General features: G+C 39.9%; 1 protein-coding gene across 1 annotated transcript in view; it reads right to left on the bottom strand.

The window, feature by feature from the left end:
• The window catches only part of LOC103463403 (adenylate cyclase type 1-like), a 47,744-nt gene extending 28,764 nt beyond the window's left edge, over nucleotides 1-18,980 (bottom strand). Inside the window, exons 1-4 of the mRNA XM_008406721.3 lie at nucleotides 17,066-18,980; nucleotides 13,284-13,433; nucleotides 5,595-5,713; nucleotides 2,660-2,771 (exon numbers count right to left, since the gene is read on the bottom strand). Coding sequence (XP_008404943.2) covers nucleotides 2,660-2,771; nucleotides 5,595-5,713; nucleotides 13,284-13,433; nucleotides 17,066-17,680 — 996 coding nt within the window. The 5' untranslated portion in view covers nucleotides 17,681-18,980. The remainder of the gene's footprint in view (nucleotides 1-2,659; nucleotides 2,772-5,594; nucleotides 5,714-13,283; nucleotides 13,434-17,065) is intronic.
• Nucleotides 18,981-19,178: the final 198 nt, after the last annotated feature.

The following is a 19,178-nucleotide window of genomic DNA, read 5'->3' as shown; positions in this document are numbered from 1 at the left end:
TAGTCTCGGTTGGGCCGCGTCACACACACATCACACACATGTTCACGCACTCGCACTTAAAACAATCCTCCTCCTCAGCCCTCATCTCTCCTCTGTGAAAATCAGCCTTCTCATATCCACTTCTTGACCTTCTTCAACTCCTCTTCCTCCTCCTCAGTGTCAGTCAGTATCTCCAGCCTTACTTTCACAATTTGGATCAATACATGCGTATATGGCTTGGTATAATAAATGAGTTCCAGGACTCAATAATACATTCAGTTTTCTTGGAGACGAACAGCTCACTGAAACACGAATTCACTAGCTGCCTCCATGGCTGTGGGCTGAGTAGGATGGCTCGGTGACATTACTTCGTAACAAAAGTTATAGAAGAAAGTTTTCAATATTTATTGTCAGCTAAAGTGCACAAATAAAAAAAAATCTGCACCCCGAGTACAGACAGTACAAATAAAACTTCAGCTCTTGCAACAGCCCCAGAATTACCTGAATAAAATAAAATGGAAAGAATTGTTTGGATTTGGAATGTGTGGACAGTTTTAAACTACATTCTTATTGTCAGCAGACAAAATCAGTATGAAAAGCTCTTTAGAAAGCGATGATAGAACTATGCACATTTCAGATGGTATGTTCCAATATCATATTACATTTGTTTAGCTAATTGGAAAAGAAACTACTAAAGCAGACCAAAGAGTAGCAGATAGTACAGAAAGTCCTGTTGGTTTGCCAAAAATGCATTTAGCAAGTAAGTTGGGTAGAACACAACAGTTTTCAAAGTTGCTGAGTTTTCAAAAAAATACACAGGGTTTATGAAAAGTGTTAACATTAACAACTTATTGCATTTTGTCAGATTACAAAAGCAAAGCTTAATGACGGAAAAATGTCAGTTTTTAGTATTTCTTTACAGACGAAGATCTGAAACATGCTGTGTATATGGTCTTGTCTTAGAAAATAAAACTTTGTCTTGTTTACTGGGAAGAATGAACTGATAATAAAGGTTCCTGAGTAGGTGGTTTTATTATGGAACTGGTAACGTAGGTTTCAGAGGAGATGTTTTTCTTCTCCTTTCCACAGAAACTCCTTTGAACCGGATTTGATTTAGGGACAGAGGTAGAAATTAAACAGAGATGGGTTAATAACTACCTACAGGAAGGAGGTGGAAGGCTCTGTGACTGAAAAGATATAAAAGAAGAATTACTTGTGTTAAGGTTCACTTCTTCTTCCTTCTTCTTCCTCTTTCTTCTTTACCTCTTTCTAGCCTGATCTCTGATTTTTCAAAATAAAATATTTAAAGACAAATGTGCATTTCTCTGATAGACTCAGTGTTTCACTAATTAGAAAAGAATATTTAATTATAGTCTCAACCCATTTTATCTTAATTCTGTGAAATCCATTCAAGCCTAACTTCAAAAGTTTCCTGTTTGCAGTCTGTATAAATACAGTTGTTCTGTGAAGGAGAGAAAAGAGAACATCGACCATTTTTGAGTAAAATGTTAGAGAAACTTCTTCTGGATCACTTAAACTCATTTAACCTTGCAGAATTCCAAAACAAAAAAAACACATTCTGGGATAAGAGCTCATCATATCAAAGGAAATGCACTAATAAAGATTGCATATGCCTTCAGACTCATCAGATTAAACAGAACTTTAGCTGCTTTTTTGATTCTTTTAACCACAGCACCCTATAAGACAGAGGTTCCCAAACTGTAGGGCGTGCCCCCTAGGGGGGGGGGCGCCTTGCCATTGCAGGGGTGGGGTGGTGTGGGGAGGGGGTCGCGGGAAGCCGTCTGGATGAAAAAAAGAAAACATGAAGTTGTATGTGCTGGGTTTTTTCCTCAGAGTGGCCAACTCTCTGTTATTTTTATGTAAATTTGATACAGTAGGGGCTTCCAAACTTCCCATATATGTGTCCCCTGTCACTTTTATCAGCAGCTAAAACTTTTTAATCCGTTGTTAACATGTGGTAACCTGTTTTTCCGAGCTGCATTTAAACGCAACATGAGCGCTACGCGCACCTGCTGCTGCTGCGCAGAGCTGTGTTAGAATCATGGCAGCAAACCAGCAAAAGCAAAACACTTTTCACAGTATTTCCCCCAAACTAACCGACTGTTGAGTAAAGCTGTTGGATGCAGGTAAAGTTAGCTAAAAGATGACTAGCTAATATCAATACATCACCTTAAACTTGTTAACAAGTAGCTTGTAGGCTACTGGTGTTGTTGTCTACGTACATTCATTTTGCCCCCAAAAAAGTCGACCCCCACTTCCCCCCTTTCTTGCAGAATGGGAGTCTCAGAATCATCTTTCTCACACGCCTCGTTCAGCAAGACAGCAATTTGTAAGCCATAGGGGGGCTCAGAAAATGTTTGGAAACAACTGGGGGGGGCGCAGGAGAAAAAGTTTGGGAACCACTGCTGTAAGACATACTTAGACATTGAATATCCTGCAATTGTCAGCTACTTTTTTTCCCCAACAATAGAAAATAATAAGGGAAATTGTTCAACTGATCTGTGAAATGATATTTTCATATCAAACATTTTTACATTTTCATCAGGCTGACAAAAACTTGACTGGGACTCTTATAGCTCCATCTGTTCCATCTCTTGTTTAAATTTCTTTATGTTGTCATTGTCATTTGAAGCCAGATGGGATAATCAAGGCAACTTACCGTTGCCAGTTCGTCAAACTTCCCAAAGAGTTCATTCAGCAGCTTGACCAGTTCCTGAGCAGTGCACTGAGAAGCTAAGCTGGTGAATCCCACAATGTCTGCGAACAGGATGCTGGAGGAAAGAACAAGAAGACATTTTAATCTGCATTTTATTCCTCCCTAGACTAACTAAAGCACTTGCTGTTTTAATACAAAAATGTCAAAAGAGAATGTGGATAGAGCGTTGTGCTACTGTGCTGTGTTTCCCATCCTTGCAGCTAAACACACAGATCACTTTGAAGCAAGAGTAATTGGCTAACAGTGATCAGCAATGAAGCAAACAGCAAGTACTATAATCCAATCCCTGATAAGTGAAGGCGTCTTTTAGGCCAGCCGCTAAATCAATTACGGAGCTGAATTGCCTGCTGCTGGCTAACTGAAGTAGTGCACGAAGTAGGTGTTGAAAACCACTTAGCCCCTCATTCATTTGCTCAGAGGCAGCCCAGATGGCAGCAAAACAAGGTGTTATGGATCTTATTGACTCGGTGGAAACTCACTGCTCTCAGTGGAGCATGCATCAAAGCTTGAGTGGGATTTAGCTTAATCATGATAATTGACTCTCGAGTTCTGAGACACCTCATCCAGAAAAAAATACAGGAAAGTACTCTGTCTGCATCATCCGTGTAAGGTTAACATGCTGGCTCGGCTCTGCATATTTCCTTTGTGTTCTTTATGCGGAACAGATTTCAGGTGGTGGAGCAGATTTGGGGTCCTGGTGCCTATTTGGACACTAGTCTCAACTGAATAATTGTATATAACTAACCTTTTTATCAATGTGTACATGTTTATGAAGTAACCTATTAGAAACAAAAAGCGCTGAAAAATATTAATGTTCAATGGCATAGTTCTGTGTTTTGTAATAAATAATTTCAACCAAGTTCTGGTTTTGTTGCACATGTGATAATATACTGTATTCACCGCATGTGTAGACTAAGGAGTAGGGTTTGGTTAAAACCTTGCAGAAGAGTGTGCTCTGGATTATATCATATTGATTCATAAAAATCCGGCTTTTTATGATCCATTGTTAAAGCCCCACTTTTGTTAGAGTTGTTAATAGGATGGTTTTGAGAAACTTTCTCGTCCAAACACATCAGAGTGAAGCACGATTTCAGATCCATCCAGATAAATGGTGCCAAACTCTTCTCATTCTTCCTCAGAGATTACAGTTATTGCTGCATTTTCATGTAGAAGACTTTGTTTTTTTTTTTTCTTTTTCCCCTTCCTGCATCGTGACTATGTCAACCAAGCTCTTTTTGCTGCTTGGAGCAGTTGCTTTGGAGCCTGATGTTTGCAAAGCTGGGATCACGACCGTCGCTCAGCTGAAGAGCTCTGTTGTATAATATTTCAATGAATGGTTCCGTGCTACAGGTCATACTGATGTGTGGATGGTGAGGCGAGAGCAGCAGGGTTGGCCAAGTGCATGTGTGATTAAATGTTCTCAGGGAAACATCAAAGGGACCCTGATCGTGGGTGTAACCCCCCGCACAGCTACATAAAGAATATTTTTCCTACTTTTTTTTTCCTTTTCCTAAGCCCTGTTCTGATGCGTGTGCTTGCAGCAGAGCCCTGGAGGCGAGCAGGAGCTAGCTTGCTGGAAGAAATAACAGGATATTTGGCGGCGTGCCAGTGTGGTGGCGAGGCTGCTCGCTCCCATGTTGTGATCGCAGAGGAGATGTGCACTCAGAGCTAAAATGATACAGGCAGACAGACAAGAGTTGAGGACTCCCTCTTGACAGAAGTGCTGTTGATATGCTACCTAACACTCGACTCCTACACTAAGCAGCACTAATGCACCTCTCCTTTTCTCTTTACCGCCTCACTGGAATGAAATCAGCTCAGAGTCGGGTCAGGTTCTCACACTCTATGTCAACTGTGAAGTAGAGGGAGCACCAAAAAAAAGCTAATTAAAAATACAGGGAAAGACCAGTGTTTATTGTATGCCTCAGGTAATGCTCTTTTTACGTTCTCTGGTCATTTGCTCAATTATGACAGACAGGCGGTTAAAATAAAGTCAACTGTTTGCACAAATGTAGCTTTTTTGGACATTTGCCTGTATTTAAAGATAAAAATGAAATAAGAAAATCTGATCCATCTGTCCGTCCATCCATCCATCCATAATTTAACCTATAATTTTTTTTACAGGTTTCTTATTGAAACCATAAATTATGTACCTTGAATTAAATAAACCTTTTGATTTGTTTCAGTTTTTTTTTATATCGTTCCAGTTTAATGTTACTTAATCAATATACAGAAAAGCTTAAGTAAATTGTTAAAAGCCCAGAATTCTGATAGCTTTCATGCCCCGGAAGAGTGGATGTGAGATTCTAACTGACTCAAATGCTACATGCTAATGCTTCGAAATGATGAAGTTTATGCATATTTCTAAAAGCCGCCATAGTTTAATAACACTCCTTCAATCTTTAAAGACAATTGTTTTGTTCCCTTTGAGGGAAAACAAACTTCTTTCTCTGCAGCTCATGTTTGTTTTGGTAACTGAACACGTAGTCTGTTATTCTCTAACTTTTTTGCTCTGGTTCTGAACTCAGACCCCTCAGGGGAAACATCTGCTTATATCTTTACCAGTTAGTCTCTAACTGTTCCTGCCTGCTGGTGGTTGCTTAGCTCAATGATTCTTACATTGCACTGAGATGCAACACAAAAATCAGCTTTGGCATTATGTTTGACAGCCAGGAAGATGAAGCAGAAACTGAAACAGGAAGAAGTGTCAGAAATTTCAAATTTAAGAGACATGACTACTCTTCTTAACAACTGTTGTTAAGTAAGTCTATGTAAATGCTTGGTCTGATTTCCTCTCTGATTGGTAAACCGCAATGTGACACCTGAAATGAAAACACTCCCTGTGCACACCTCCTGAGTTGTCATGACATCCCCATACCTGACATTGTCATGGCGCTGGATGTAGATCTTGTGAAAAATTCTCTCTGGTGGCTTCAGGAAGTCCTCCTTCATCTCCATGGCAACATTTCTGGGCAGCAGGCTCATTAGTAGACGCTCCTGAGGAGGGAGGAGGCGAAGGCAGAAAGAAGGCAGTGTTAGGACTTCTAACTGTATTAAACAAAGTCACCAAGAGTTGTCTCTTTCTCGCTGAAGATGTGAGGATTTTATTTTTAGAAATGTAGAGGAAAAAAATTGTTAAACACTGAACTCTTGAGGAATAGTTTCAGCATATTTGCCTTATACAATGTAATCCCCATCTGTGACTGTTTTCATTTGTCAGTGAATTTACTTTAAAATTTTTGATTAAGAAACTTAATGGTTTTTTTTTTCTAAATATGCATTATCTATATAAAATTACTACATAACGTAGCTGGGACATTTTTTTTCTATAAAAATAACGATGAAACAATTATATTCTGTGCTTGTTTAAGCAGAATAAATGAAATAGAAAATAAAAATATATAGAAGTAATATAATCACAAATTCTGCAAATGGTAAGAAGTCCAAAACCATGCCCTGAAAGCAGACAACTAAATAAGGTATAACACAAAACAAGATCAAGATATGACATAGGGCAACTAATAATGTACTTAAGAGACAGTGAGCAGTGAAAGCAGTTGTGGCATTTGGGATCTTCAGCTGGAGATGTCAGAGTTAAACAAAGATCCTCTCCATAATAACAGGGATATTTTGCAAAATGCACAATTCACGTGCAAACATCAAACTTCATAAAGTAACTTGGTGGTGCTAAATGAGTGCAAATCTGACTTTATGCATTCTTTTCATTTTAAAACTCAACACAGTGGCACATTTACTCATAAGGCAAATAATAAGGCAACACAGCAAATGCAATCTCTCTCTGCTGACACAGTTTGTCCACATTTAAGTAATTCATTATGCATGCATGCCAGGGAATGCCCAACAGTATTTATGTGTTGTTATGTAAATTACACCCAGAACAAATAGCTTCAAGTTCTCGGAGATGAGAGGTGCTTTAATTAAACGAACTGTGCAAAAAACAAAAATTATATAAATATATAAATAATTAAGACGGGTGGTTATTTAGGAGCAGAAGAAAAGTTTTTTAAAAAATCTACTGTGGTGTTTGCTCAGGGATTATGTTTTTGCAAGTAATTTTTATCAACATTTCTGAATTGTGTTTAAAATCATGGTGTTCTCTCTATAAGTTAACAATGCAGAATATGACTGTGGAACATTGTAACCCTGCCTTACATGTTGTGGCTAATTCTGTAAAGGGATCCACGCGCATTATCAAATTTAGAGGCACACCCACAAGTTGGGGGGAGCAAACCAGAGAATTAAAGATTAAAAAAAATGTATTCGGCAATTTAATGAAAACACTTGTTTATGTTTACATGTTACATTTTTTAATTTGTATTTTTTAGAAAGGCTGCTGGAGTGCTCAGGGAGAACTTACACATACATGGGGAGAACATGTGTGCGTTGGTACAAAGTTAACAACTAAAAACATATTTTTATGTATTTATTTGATCTTTTCACAACATCTGCTGGAGGACACCTGCGACCACCTGTTAAAAAATTTTACTGATTCCCAGAGGGATACAGTTGAACACTTTCTCCAAGCTCACAAAACACATGTAAACTGGTTGGGCGAAGTCCCATGCACCTTCCACATCCCTGCTGACGATGTGGGGGCTGTTCCAGTGTTTTACAACCAGGACCAAAAGCATTCTGTCCTTCCTGAATCCAAGGCATTGTTACCAATGGATAAAATTACAAGGATTCTAATTGCTGCTGTACTAAATCAAATATAGCTACCTTATTTCTATCTGCAGCACGTTGCTCATTATGTACTCAGCACATTGTTTCCACCTTTTTTAAAGGTGGAGATTAAAAAGCTAAGACATTTCACAGGAACAAATTATAGGAGCCGATGACATTCTGCAACACAGACAAACCAACATGTCATGAAGAGACAGAAGTGTTTTTATGAGCAGAGTAGATTGTGCGAGCTATCGTGTAACTTTGTATTTTGAAGGATTAAAGAACGTCATGGTTTCCCACCATTTGTCAGTGGTTTAAAGCAGTGTTTGTGCCACTTATTGGTGCATGTTTTCCATCGGTTGACTGCGTAGGGGTGTGCTTACTGTCTCAGCTCAAGACGCCCATTGGCCTATTCAACAGCCAAGTTACAATGATTTTCACAGTTTAAACCAGACCCTTGCGCACATTCCACCAGTTCAATACGTCTGATAAGTTCTCCACAAGTTATACAGCTAAACCAGACTTCTGAAGAGTAAATACATCAAGCTAAAGGTTAACTGACTTAATATTAGCTGAAGACAGAGACGTGAAGAAGACAGGTGGAGGCCAAAGAGTTTATTGACACAAGGATCTGTCTTTTTGTGTGTTGTACAGACCAAAAAAACGTCTGTATGTTTGGAGTTCTCTCCTCTTCGCTCAATCTTTCAACCTTGATGGTAATCGGCACAGAGGCAACACTAACTTTTTCAAAGTAAAAAATCCTTTAAAAATTGTAGTAATGTCTGTTTATTTTTTTCTGAAATTGCAAAATAAACAGATATAAATCCAGTTGTTTTCTTGAGGAAAAAAAGACCGAATCCCAGACACAGAATCGACTAAAAATGTCAAGATATCTCAAAGACCTTGAACATTTGTTCTTGAGAACAAAGTTGATTTTGGAGACAACACTCCTGCAGCCTGCAATTAAGCTCCCATCTGCTGTTCTTAACAGGTATCTTTTACATGTATTTAGTGAAATCTGCTTTGTAAATCTGGTGGAAAAATAAAGTTTTTTTTTTTTCCCTTATAAGTTTTTAAACAGGCGTTTCTTTTAAAACCTTACAGTCATGTTAAATAAATTAGAATTTGTAATCCAATTAGACTTATTTGTCACATTAAAATTATTTTTTGAAAAGTAAAACCATAAGCAAATATTGAAAGTACTTTTCATTAAGCCCACATTTAGCCATTTTTGGAATTAAATCTTTGAGCATACGGTGGGGGAGGAATCATTTTTAGTTAAATCTTCCACTACTCTTTGCACCAGCATAAGTGAGTGTATTTGCTTCTAAAAAGGGATAAAAATAAAAAAAAATTGAATCTTGCATGCTTGTTTAGGAAGTACAGTAACCTCTGCTGCCAGTGGAGTCAGAGTTTATGGGTAGGTTCTTCTGTTTTACTTCAAGTTACAAAGTAAAGAGATTAATTTAGAGACAACATTGACTAATTCTGAGAGAAGGAGCCAAGAATACACTCAGTCCTCAGCGACTGGCTCTTTTTTTATTTCCAAAAGATCTGAGTTGCAGCACCACGAAGCATACTTCAAATTCTCAGAGGATGTCAAATGACTGTAAACGCACTATGAATCATCTCGCAGCCGTGCTGAATAGCTTTGGAGAGGGAAGGCCATATTTCCATTCACAAAAAAAGTAAGCAAGAGCTGTAAAGTAGCAGCCGTCAAACCTGCTGAAGATAAAACCAGTTTCGCTTATATTGCAGGTATTTCATTGAGTGTGGAAATTATGAACGCAGAAACGTAAAGCCGTGACCATTTGCATAAAATATTAAGTCATTTGTTTTATTAATCTCTTCCACTTTTATTGTCTGACACTTTTATAATTGCCTGTTAATATTTAAAAAATCCCTCATCTCTTTCCACTTTATTTCACTAAGACTGTGTGAGACGGGAATTATTATTGAACTAAAATCATCACACAATTTTTTTTTTCCATAGGTTTGTATGTATGAATGTTCATCTAATCGTTGCTTCTAAAATCACTGAAGTTGTTTGTTGTGTAACCTATATGCAATACACAATAAACAACTGAAAGGTTTAAATAAACCATAAAAAGCCCAACTTAAATATATGCCATCTGTGCCAACTGGGCGTCATTGTAGCTCTTCTATTTATTGTAACAAATTTGTGGTAACACTCTTTTTGAGAGGTTCACTAGAATTATTTTTTTTCTTTCTAGGAAGTATAAACGAAATAGAAAACACAGAAAGTTGAAGCCAGAAATAAAACTAAGGACAAAAATGCAAGCTGAAAACCACAACAGGGTAATGCATGAAATCACAAACTGTTGTCAGAAGTGGAGTTTGGTTTGCTCTACTCTGCATGGTGGCTTGGTGAAATTAATGCCTGCATGAATAACTTTTTAAAATGTCAGCCAAAAGTCCTCAGGCTAGTCCAATGAGCTGTGGTCATGTTTGTTTTCATGCAGAACTGAAATCAGTCATGCTAATTGATTTGCAGCCAGTCGAATAATGAAACTAAATTAGATTACCCCCCCTTATATCTGATTCTGAACTGTGTGCTGAAGCAGCAGTGCAACCAAACCCAAAGGCAGAGAGTGATCCCAGGATCATGTTACAAAAATGATGCTTTGGATGAATTTTCCACAAACTATTAGTGCTTTACAACTACCTAATTGCTATGAAATGGCTAAAATATATATTTTTTCTTGCTTAGGACAGACTAAGCTGTTAACTCACATCCCCTGTGACCATATTCAACTGAAATATGGTCAGTTGAATATGGTCAACTGACCATATTCAGTTGAATATGGTCAGTTATTTAACTGACCATATTGTTGGTCAGTTGCAAGAGCAGCTGCAAGAGCAGAACACTGCAAGAGTTCTGCTCTTGCAGTGTTTCAAACAAACAGTGCCTGACAAAATTATCCACCAAAACTATCATTATCCTTTGAACTCTTACACACAATGTGATATCAGCAAATCTCTATGTATTTTATGCGATAGATAGCATAAAGTAGTGCCTAACTATATGATGAAGGAAGAAAGTGAGAGAGGTGGCTCAAAAGTTTTAATAAATAAAATAAAACACTGCCTTTCCGTTTGTTTTCAGCATCCTTTACACATGTACCCCTAAATAAAACCAAGTACAAACAAGTTTCTTCAGAAGTAGCCAATAATAAAATCCATCTTTGTGTATGTTCATCTCAGTATAAATACAGTACAACTTCTCTTTGAAGTCCTCAGAGGTTATTTAAAGTACATTAGTGAACATCAGCGGCATCATGAAAGTCAAAGGATTTAGAGACCATATTCAGTCCTCTGAATATTTCCCAGCTCACTGCTGAAAAGCAGGCATCATAAACATACGGGTCAGACAGAGAGAATTTAACAGGAGCAGCCAAGAGGCCGGTGATGCCTCCTCACAGATCAGATGGGAGTATTTGTTTAGAAGACAATTATTTGTCACGCATTAATAAATCTGAATTCTAGGGAAGTGAGATTGAAAGGCATTGTTAAAGGAAGACACAAAAGTATCTTTTTTGTAGAAGAAGGTTATCTACTCAAATACAAATGTATTTCTTGAGGATGCTTAGGTTGCTGCGGTAATATTGCAGAGCTATGTTGAGCATCTTCAACAAGTCTGCAGTCTAGAAGGCAAATATCTTCTGCAGTCCACGGCTTATATACGGGCTTACAAAGAAACTTGGCTCTGTTCTGGAAATTGCTCTGGAGCTCAGTATGGAAAGAAGGATGTTTGTTTCATGAACGAAAACATTCCAGACAACCCTGAGTATCCTCTTCCCAACATAAAACTTCAACGAAAGAGATTTGAGGTCAAGGGAATACTCAAATCAACTGCACTACATGAAATTCTCCCACCCAAAGCTAATTATTTATAGTGACTAATGAGAGCTCCAACACAATGTCTAATGTTGTCATTCCTTGGTTCTTGACTGTTGGCTGTCACTTTGATTTTCTATGTCAACTGTTTTGACACTTATGGTGTTTCATACATGATTTACTTACTAATGTTTTGTGGTTCTCAGTGCTTAGTGCATTCTTTTCTTTGTTTAGATTTTTGTTTTTGGGGATGTTTTTTACCTTATGCCTTAGTGAGATCCGTTGTTTACTGTATATGTCTAACTTTGATCCAGTTGCTCTCTCCTGATTAGTGTCACCTGGTTCACATCGACTCAGCAGTTAACAGCCACACGGTTTCATTTCATCCTTGTCAGATCCTTCTATTTTCTCTGTATTCTCTGCTGTTTCACATGTGATTGTGTATCTGTTGCTTGATTTTTCCCTCTCATAAGTGCACTCAGGTTGGATTTCTATATTTTAAGTCCTTTCAATAAATATTCATATGTCAACTACATGTATGTTGCAACCATACATGTAGACAATTTTCTTTGGGATTAATAACAGATTGGTGATTGAAATTAAACTGAAATGTAAATGGGATGGGACTGTAACAGAACTTTTTGGCTCATTTCCATATCTGGAAAATCCATACTGAAGGCATTTTTTAAGCCACTTATCATTTGATTGTATAGTGTCAAAATGTTCAAGTGGGTGTGAATACTTTTGGCAGATGAAAAATTTACTCACTGTCACCTCTGTTGTTTCTGAGAAACATCTGCACAAATCTTGAATTAAAAGAAAAAATGGAAACAAACAGAATTTCTAGCAGTGTCACTCCAAGCTGCATTCACAGAATAATCCATCGATCCATCCATCCATCCATCCATTTTCTTTACAACCTTGTCCCTTAGTGGGGTCGGGAGGGCTGCTGGTGCCGATCTCCAGCTAACGTTCCGGGCGAGAGGCAGGGTACACCCTGGACAGGTTGCCAGTCTGTCACAGGGCAACACAGAGACCATTCACAGAATAATCCAATTTATATTTGTCTTAATGAATTTTTCCTAAATTCAGAGACGAGAAGAAAAAGATCGAGAATTTCCATTTCAGATCAGTCATTCTCAGAAATGGAGAACCTTTTATTCAGATAATCTCCTTTCAATCAGACTGCCTTTGTTGGAAAGGCAATGAAAAGTCACAGATTCCTCCTTTCTTGATTTAATGAATGAAGAGGAAGTTTTGAATCGCTTCCCATTTCTGAAAATTGAGCAGGAGAGCCGGTTTACCCCACAGGCGTACCGAATATAGCCCCTTCTTGTTCGGGAATCAATAAGAACTGTGGATCCTGTTCAAACACACACCCTGAGTGACAAACATAGACGTGTTTCACGCCGCTTGATGGGCGATCATCAACTCTGAGACCTGTGCTCATGGACACCACAGCAGAGGTTTGCTGGCAGATCCTGATCAGAGGTCTGTGTGTTTCTCTTTCCTAAATAAACCATGACCTTTACTAGAGTAGGGAGGCCATGGAAGCAATCTGCTTGTATAATTGCCTGTCAGAAGGGAGCCTGTTACTGCTGGGGAAAAACACAGCATATCTTCTCGTAATCTACAAAGAACAGGTGCGAAGTGTGCAAGCGTTGTGTCAAACGAAGGAAGGATGTGCGTTCAGGCGTATTGAACACATTAAATAATTAATTTTCTCTTGAACAAGTACAGGATGAGATGGGTGCGGCTCAGAAAAAGAGACTTTCTGCGGGTTAAAGTTGCCTGATTGTTGCTTAGTTAAATCCCTCCATGTAGGTGTGCGTGGAGGGGGAGGAACGTGTGGCACTGCAGCTTGTGCCTCAGTAATTGTTCTTTCCTTAAATAGCTGCTGTCATAGTTACTGCATGCCTGTGGGCAGGTTGTTGGAATATGCTGGCACCTGAACGCTTTAAAAAAAGAAAAGAAAAAAAAAAAACTTCTGAAGAAACTGTGAAGTTTGAAGTTCACTCCTCACCTGCTTCTCGTTTTCGTCCTCCAGCCTCAAACGCTCCTCGATGCAGTTGCGCGCCTGCAGGAAGACCTTCCTCTGGGTGCGCTCGGTCAGAATCCTCACAAACACCCCCGACAGGTTCACACTGGTGAAGAGCACGGCATTAGCCGCCAGCTGCAGACAAACAAGAGCAGACATGCCTAATGAAGCTGCACACATCTGCACATGTAAGCCTCTGTGTGCAGCCGGCAGTCCCCAGTAGAACAATGTAGAGATGGACAGAGAGCAGGGTTACACCACTGAAGACCAAAAACTGTACAGACGAAAGGCGAAAAGGCAAAATGCATCTCTAATCAACACCTAATGTGTTACTTTGTATATTTAATTCTGAACAAAATAGATTTTAGAGATTAAAGAAATGTAGTAATACAAAAGACTTACAAAAGATGCATTCGAATAAATCTGAATATATCATGGAAGTTATTTTTCAATAAATAGTTTCAAAAAGTATAGTTACTGACATAGTGACACATTTTTGACAAGAGACAGAGACATTTTGTCTTGGCAGAGTGCAAAAAAAAAAAGACTGCATTGTTGCTCAGTGGTACAAAGTCCTCCTTTTAGATGAAAATTCATTTTAGCCTTCAGTTGTGGATAAAAGTTTCAGAATGGAGAGGCACAGATTCCAAGTAGTTTGTAGTGTGAAGTCTCCGCAGTCTGATGACTTGGGTGTCCATGTCATCTGCTGGTGTCGGTTCACTATGTTTATCAAGGTCAGAGTTCACACAGCTGTCAAACGGGATCATTCGAAGCATTTTATGCATTCATCTGCTGACAAACTTTAGGGTAGAACTGCCAAAATTAACAATATCGCCTTTTCCAACAATAGTGTCACCTTGCTTGTCTCTCTAGCAAATTGGCCGGACCTAAACCACAACAGATGCTCAAAAGAAATAAACGAATACATTTTGTTATTACACAATGTTGTAAATTTGGGTTTTCATCACCTACAAACCATAACTGTTCAAGTTAACAGCAATGAATGCTTAAGAAATGTCACTGCAATATTACTCTGTGAAGTTAATTCATTCAAAAATACCAATTTCACTCTTTGAATTGAAACTCTGAAAAGATACAACTTTTCAAAGATATTGAAATTTATTGAGATGCACCTGGAATAACATAATAAAAAAATTGATATATTCAAATTTGGGTAAAAATAAAAACCCTACTTAGTTTCCTAAATCTTCAAATTATGGACCCAATGTCATCCTAGTTGGTAGCATAGTGTGCCTAACTCCAGCTCAAACAACTGCTGCTCTTTTAAAGTGGTCTTAATGAATAGTTTTCCAGGCTTCCTGAAAAAGCTTTGGCTGATTTTTCACTTATTTCCTCCTATCAGAGCATGGCAGCTTATTATGCAGTGCGTTCTTAGAAAGCAAGACATGCAGTGAAAAGGCAGTCAAAGTCTGAAAGAGGTTCATTAGCATTGGAAAACTGTTAAAAAAGACTTCTTTAAAATAGTTACAAGGCAAAAAAAAGACTACTTGGAAGATAAATATAGAAAATTAGACAGACTTTTGGGCAGTACTGTCAGTATCCATTATCACCAATGAAGAGGGGTGATGGATAATGTACATTTCAAGTGCAGGATGTGAAATGTATGGTTGTATCATGCTTTTGTTTTTCAAGCTTTCCTCCAGTGACAAAAACATGCAGTTGTATTGTAGCACAGAGGCATATATGCTGGGAACAACCTGTACTATAATGAACACAGATACGTGGAAGAAAAGGATCAGTCCTTTCTTAGAATTTATTTATTTATTTTACATAAGGTATAGGAGATCTATTTTTTTTATCAAGGTGAAATCATGTTTCAATTATTTTCTGGGTTTCTCAAAGACTACAAAAAAAAAAAAACTACAGAGATTAATTTGAGATAATTAGCTAGCTTTAGATACATTTTATGTTGGCAGAAATGATTAAGGTCAAATGTCTTCAATGTTTATAGTTACCAACCATAAACAGATGTATCCAGTATATGATTGTTTTATTGCGGGTGTTCAAGCATCCCTGAGACGAAGTCAACATCAAGCTACTTGGGCTTCTCATATGAATGGGAATATTCCATTTCATTTGGAAATCAAGGTCCTAGAGTCATGATTCATGTTCTTTGTCATGTTCATGCCGTGTTTAGCCACTCATTCAGCTCACCTGTCTCACCTGGGTCCCGCCCTACTTAAACACCTCTCATCTTCTGCCCCCTTGCCAGATTATCGACCGCCCCCGAGCCAGTAGAGATCCAATGTTTTCTTCCAAGCCTTCGGTGTATTTTCTGCCCACCCCTTCTGCCAAGCTCTTTACGGATCCCATCTGTTTCGGATTTCTGGACCCCGACCCAAGCTGTGCCTCGCGACCACCGAGTATTGCCTGCCCTTCCTGCTAAGTTTTGCTCTCTCTGTCCTCCTGTGTGTGATCTCAGTTTGATCATCGTCAAAGTCCCTCGATGTTGCTTTTTTGGGACCTCTCTGTGGAGCTCTTCTTTGATTCGTCGCACTCACAGAAGCCTGTTCAATCTGGTTACCTGCACCTCCCTGCCATCAAAGCCTCGGTTCTTCTGCTCCACCCGTCCACTGCTCTACAGGTCAGTGAAGCCGAACATTTCAAACATACATCTGCTTTATCTGTGCATCGCCAGCCTTCTCCCCTGTCTGCTCAGAGCTGTGTTTGTTGACCTCATCCCTAGTAGCAACCAGAATTTGAAACTAAAATTAAACTTGTTTGTTCCTGTTGAGTACTCCTGCGTGTGGTTGAATTTCCGGGTCCCCACTGAGTGTTCTTACACCTAGAGTCTGAAGACAGAGTGGGGAGGCACAGAATCCAAATTTCTTGAGATCCAGGGTGACGTTTTCACAGTCTCTGATGTTATGGAAAACCATGGCATAAAGGCCAAAGTAAATGCAGCCATTTCCCAGGAAAGTCTTGGCACCATGTGTGTGCACGTATGTGTGTGTGTGTGTGTGTGTACAGCTGATGTGATCATTTCCTCTTTCTGCAGTACCTACTGACTTCAAACTTCCTTCTTAAATGGCCATTGTATCACCATGCTTGATTCACCAGCAGACTCACTGAACCAAAACCCTAAAGAGAACAGTTGGATATCATGGCGTGGAAAATGACAACCCTCAGAACAGCGTGGAAGAGCTGGAAACGCAAAATAAATAGACTGATCACTGGTATGCCTCAATGTACTGGCGCAAAAATAAGCTCTGATAAAATAGTACGTGCATCACAAAGTATTTTAAGCATGTTACGAGTTTCACTTCCTTAATGCAATTACTGGAAAACAAAGTTTTTAATTACGTTCTAATTACATGGATGCAGCTGTAGATTTCAAAGCTCACAAAAGCAAACGGTGCTACATGACCGCAGCAATGTGCATCTCAGAAATAAAGCTCAGCAGCTCTGTCTGAATCCCGATTCAGCACCGAGAGCCGGACAGCTCCTCGTCCGCTTCATCTGCTGCGGAAAAAACCGACACGTCTTCTCGTCCTGGGGCGAAAATCGATGCCGAGTGTTTTATTAACCTTTGCTTCTCCGGGGAAAGTTGGATGCGTAAACATGCTGCCTCTTAACTATCAGAGCGAAGCAAAGTAAATCCCTCCCACAGGTCAGAGATACTTTGAGTGAAGTTGAACAGTGAAACTTGGACTCAGAGCTCTCTATATGTTATCCCGCATCAGATTAGTTTCAGATTACCCAAACTGTGGGGTGTGGGTGCATTCTGGTGCAGGTGCAGCACTCACCGGTCTCCACAGTTTCGGCTTCATCCCCGTCACGGACGTCGCTATTACTATGAAGTGGGATGCAGACAGCATCACCCCGAACAGCACCGCCAGCAGCGTCCGTACGGGAAGCAGCACGTAAGCCACCAGGGTGACCAGCATGAGCTGCCACACGCCTTGCTCCGGGGTGGCGGCGCTCATCGTTTCCGGCGTGCCGAGCGCCAGCGGGAACGGACAGCAGAGCAGCGCGAAGGTGAAGCTGAACAGCAGGGCCAGCTTGGCGATCTGCTGCAGCTGCGTCACCTGCAGGTACTTGACGTTGGTGACGATGAAGAGCGACAGGAACACCACGCAGTGCACCGGGTAGGAGCCCTTGGACAAGGTGAGCCGGGGGCTGGACAGCAGCTCCACCAGAGACAGCGACGACGCGGCCACGATGAGCACCGCCAGAGCCTTGAGGGTGGCGGTCTGCTCCAGCTTCAGGTTGTAGTTCTGGAAGAGAGCCTCCAGCTCCTGGCTGTTGAACTCGTCCTCGCAGGCGATGGCTCCCAGCGGCGCGCCGGGTGGGCAGCGACCCTTTCTCCGCCGCGTCTTAACTCTTTCGAACGGCATCTCCTCCATGGTCCTGCCATTCATGAAGCTGAGGTGGGAGGGAGGAGGAGAAGGGGGGTTGGCGCACGACCCCTCAACTTTTAGGCTGCTCCCCCCCCTCTGGAGAATGAAGCTGGCACCCTCTCCCGGGTCATGGATGATGGATGTCGGGCTCGGAGTCAGAGGAGGAGAGGGTGGCTATGGCGCATCGCGCGCGCTCTATCCACAGGTTGATGGTTGTTGGTGTGCAACCCGACCACTGTGCCTCTCTCTCTCTCTCTCTCTCTCTCTCTCTCTCTCTCTCTCTCTCTCTCTCTCTCTATTTCTCTCGGCGCGCGCAGACCACCTGCCTTGCCTCAGATGGGGGTCACCTGCGCTCCAAGTTAACTTAAAATCCGGTTTAATTACCAAAACACATCTCCAAGAAAAAGCAAAGCAAAACATCCTCCTCCACAAAAATCGTTTAAAAAGCACATTTTATTATCTTCCTCCTTTAAAGCATAATATTTCAGAGCCTCCCTTGTTGCTGTTTGATTTGCTTCAGTGAAGGGTCAGTGGTTGGTTGGATGAAGACAGCAGCAGCAGCAGCGCTGGTGATTTCCCCTCTCAGTGTCTGCAGTCATAGCTGATGTAGTCCCCGGCTAAAAATAGACCAGCTGCACCGGTGGATGGTCCAATATAGCAACAATTTGGTCTTTCCCACATCTCTGTAGCCCCCCTTCTCCACAAACACAGTCAGACATTTCACTGCAGAGTAAAATCCTTCTAGCAAGTAAAGAATTAACGGGAATAAACCCAGCGGAGGTTGCGCCCAGAGGGAGGTTTGAATAACAATAATAATGATAAATAAATAAATAAACAGCGCATGTATGAATGATGACGTGCATCCCAAAATGTGCTGCTCCGTTATGGTGGAGGGTATGTTTTGCATATTTGAAATTATGCAACCCTGCTCTCAGTATTTCACTGTAGTGTGCACCGTTGATATGTGAGAGTTAGATTAATTTCCCCCGTCATAGATAAATGCGGTAAAATCTGAACCAAAGTGTGAAGTGAAGGTAAAATAACTGATACTGACACATAGTTAAAACATATTTCGAGATTGATGAGTAACTCTTACTCCCTACCCAAAGAGTAAAGGAGTAAAATTACTCCTTACACAGGCATTTATTGATCCATATATTTATCTGTGCTCCCACCTCCTGACCGATCAGCCACATTCTCCAGCATACACAAAGCTTTATTGATTTGTGCTTATGCTCCTTTTTATCACCATATTAGACTTTGGAGCTTATGTCAGGTCAGATTCTGTAGTATTTAGTTCAAGGTTGTTCTCAAACAGTTCACAATTACCATTAAAAACATCAATCATCCTGCATGAATGTCTATTCCCTTTGTCAATCAGAAACTATATATATATATATATATATATATATATATATATATATATATATATATATATATATATATATATCAGAAACTATCAATCAGAAACTATATATATATATATATATATATATATATATATATATATATATATATA

The sequence above is a fragment of the Poecilia reticulata genome, chromosome 4, assembly GCF_904066995.2.
Source record: "Poecilia reticulata chromosome 4, P_reticulata-male-v2, whole genome shotgun sequence".
In the NCBI taxonomy this organism is placed as follows: Eukaryota; Metazoa; Chordata; class Actinopteri; order Cyprinodontiformes; family Poeciliidae; genus Poecilia; species Poecilia reticulata.
Note: the sequence above shows the minus strand (reverse complement) of the source record. Positions and strands in the feature narration are given on the sequence as shown.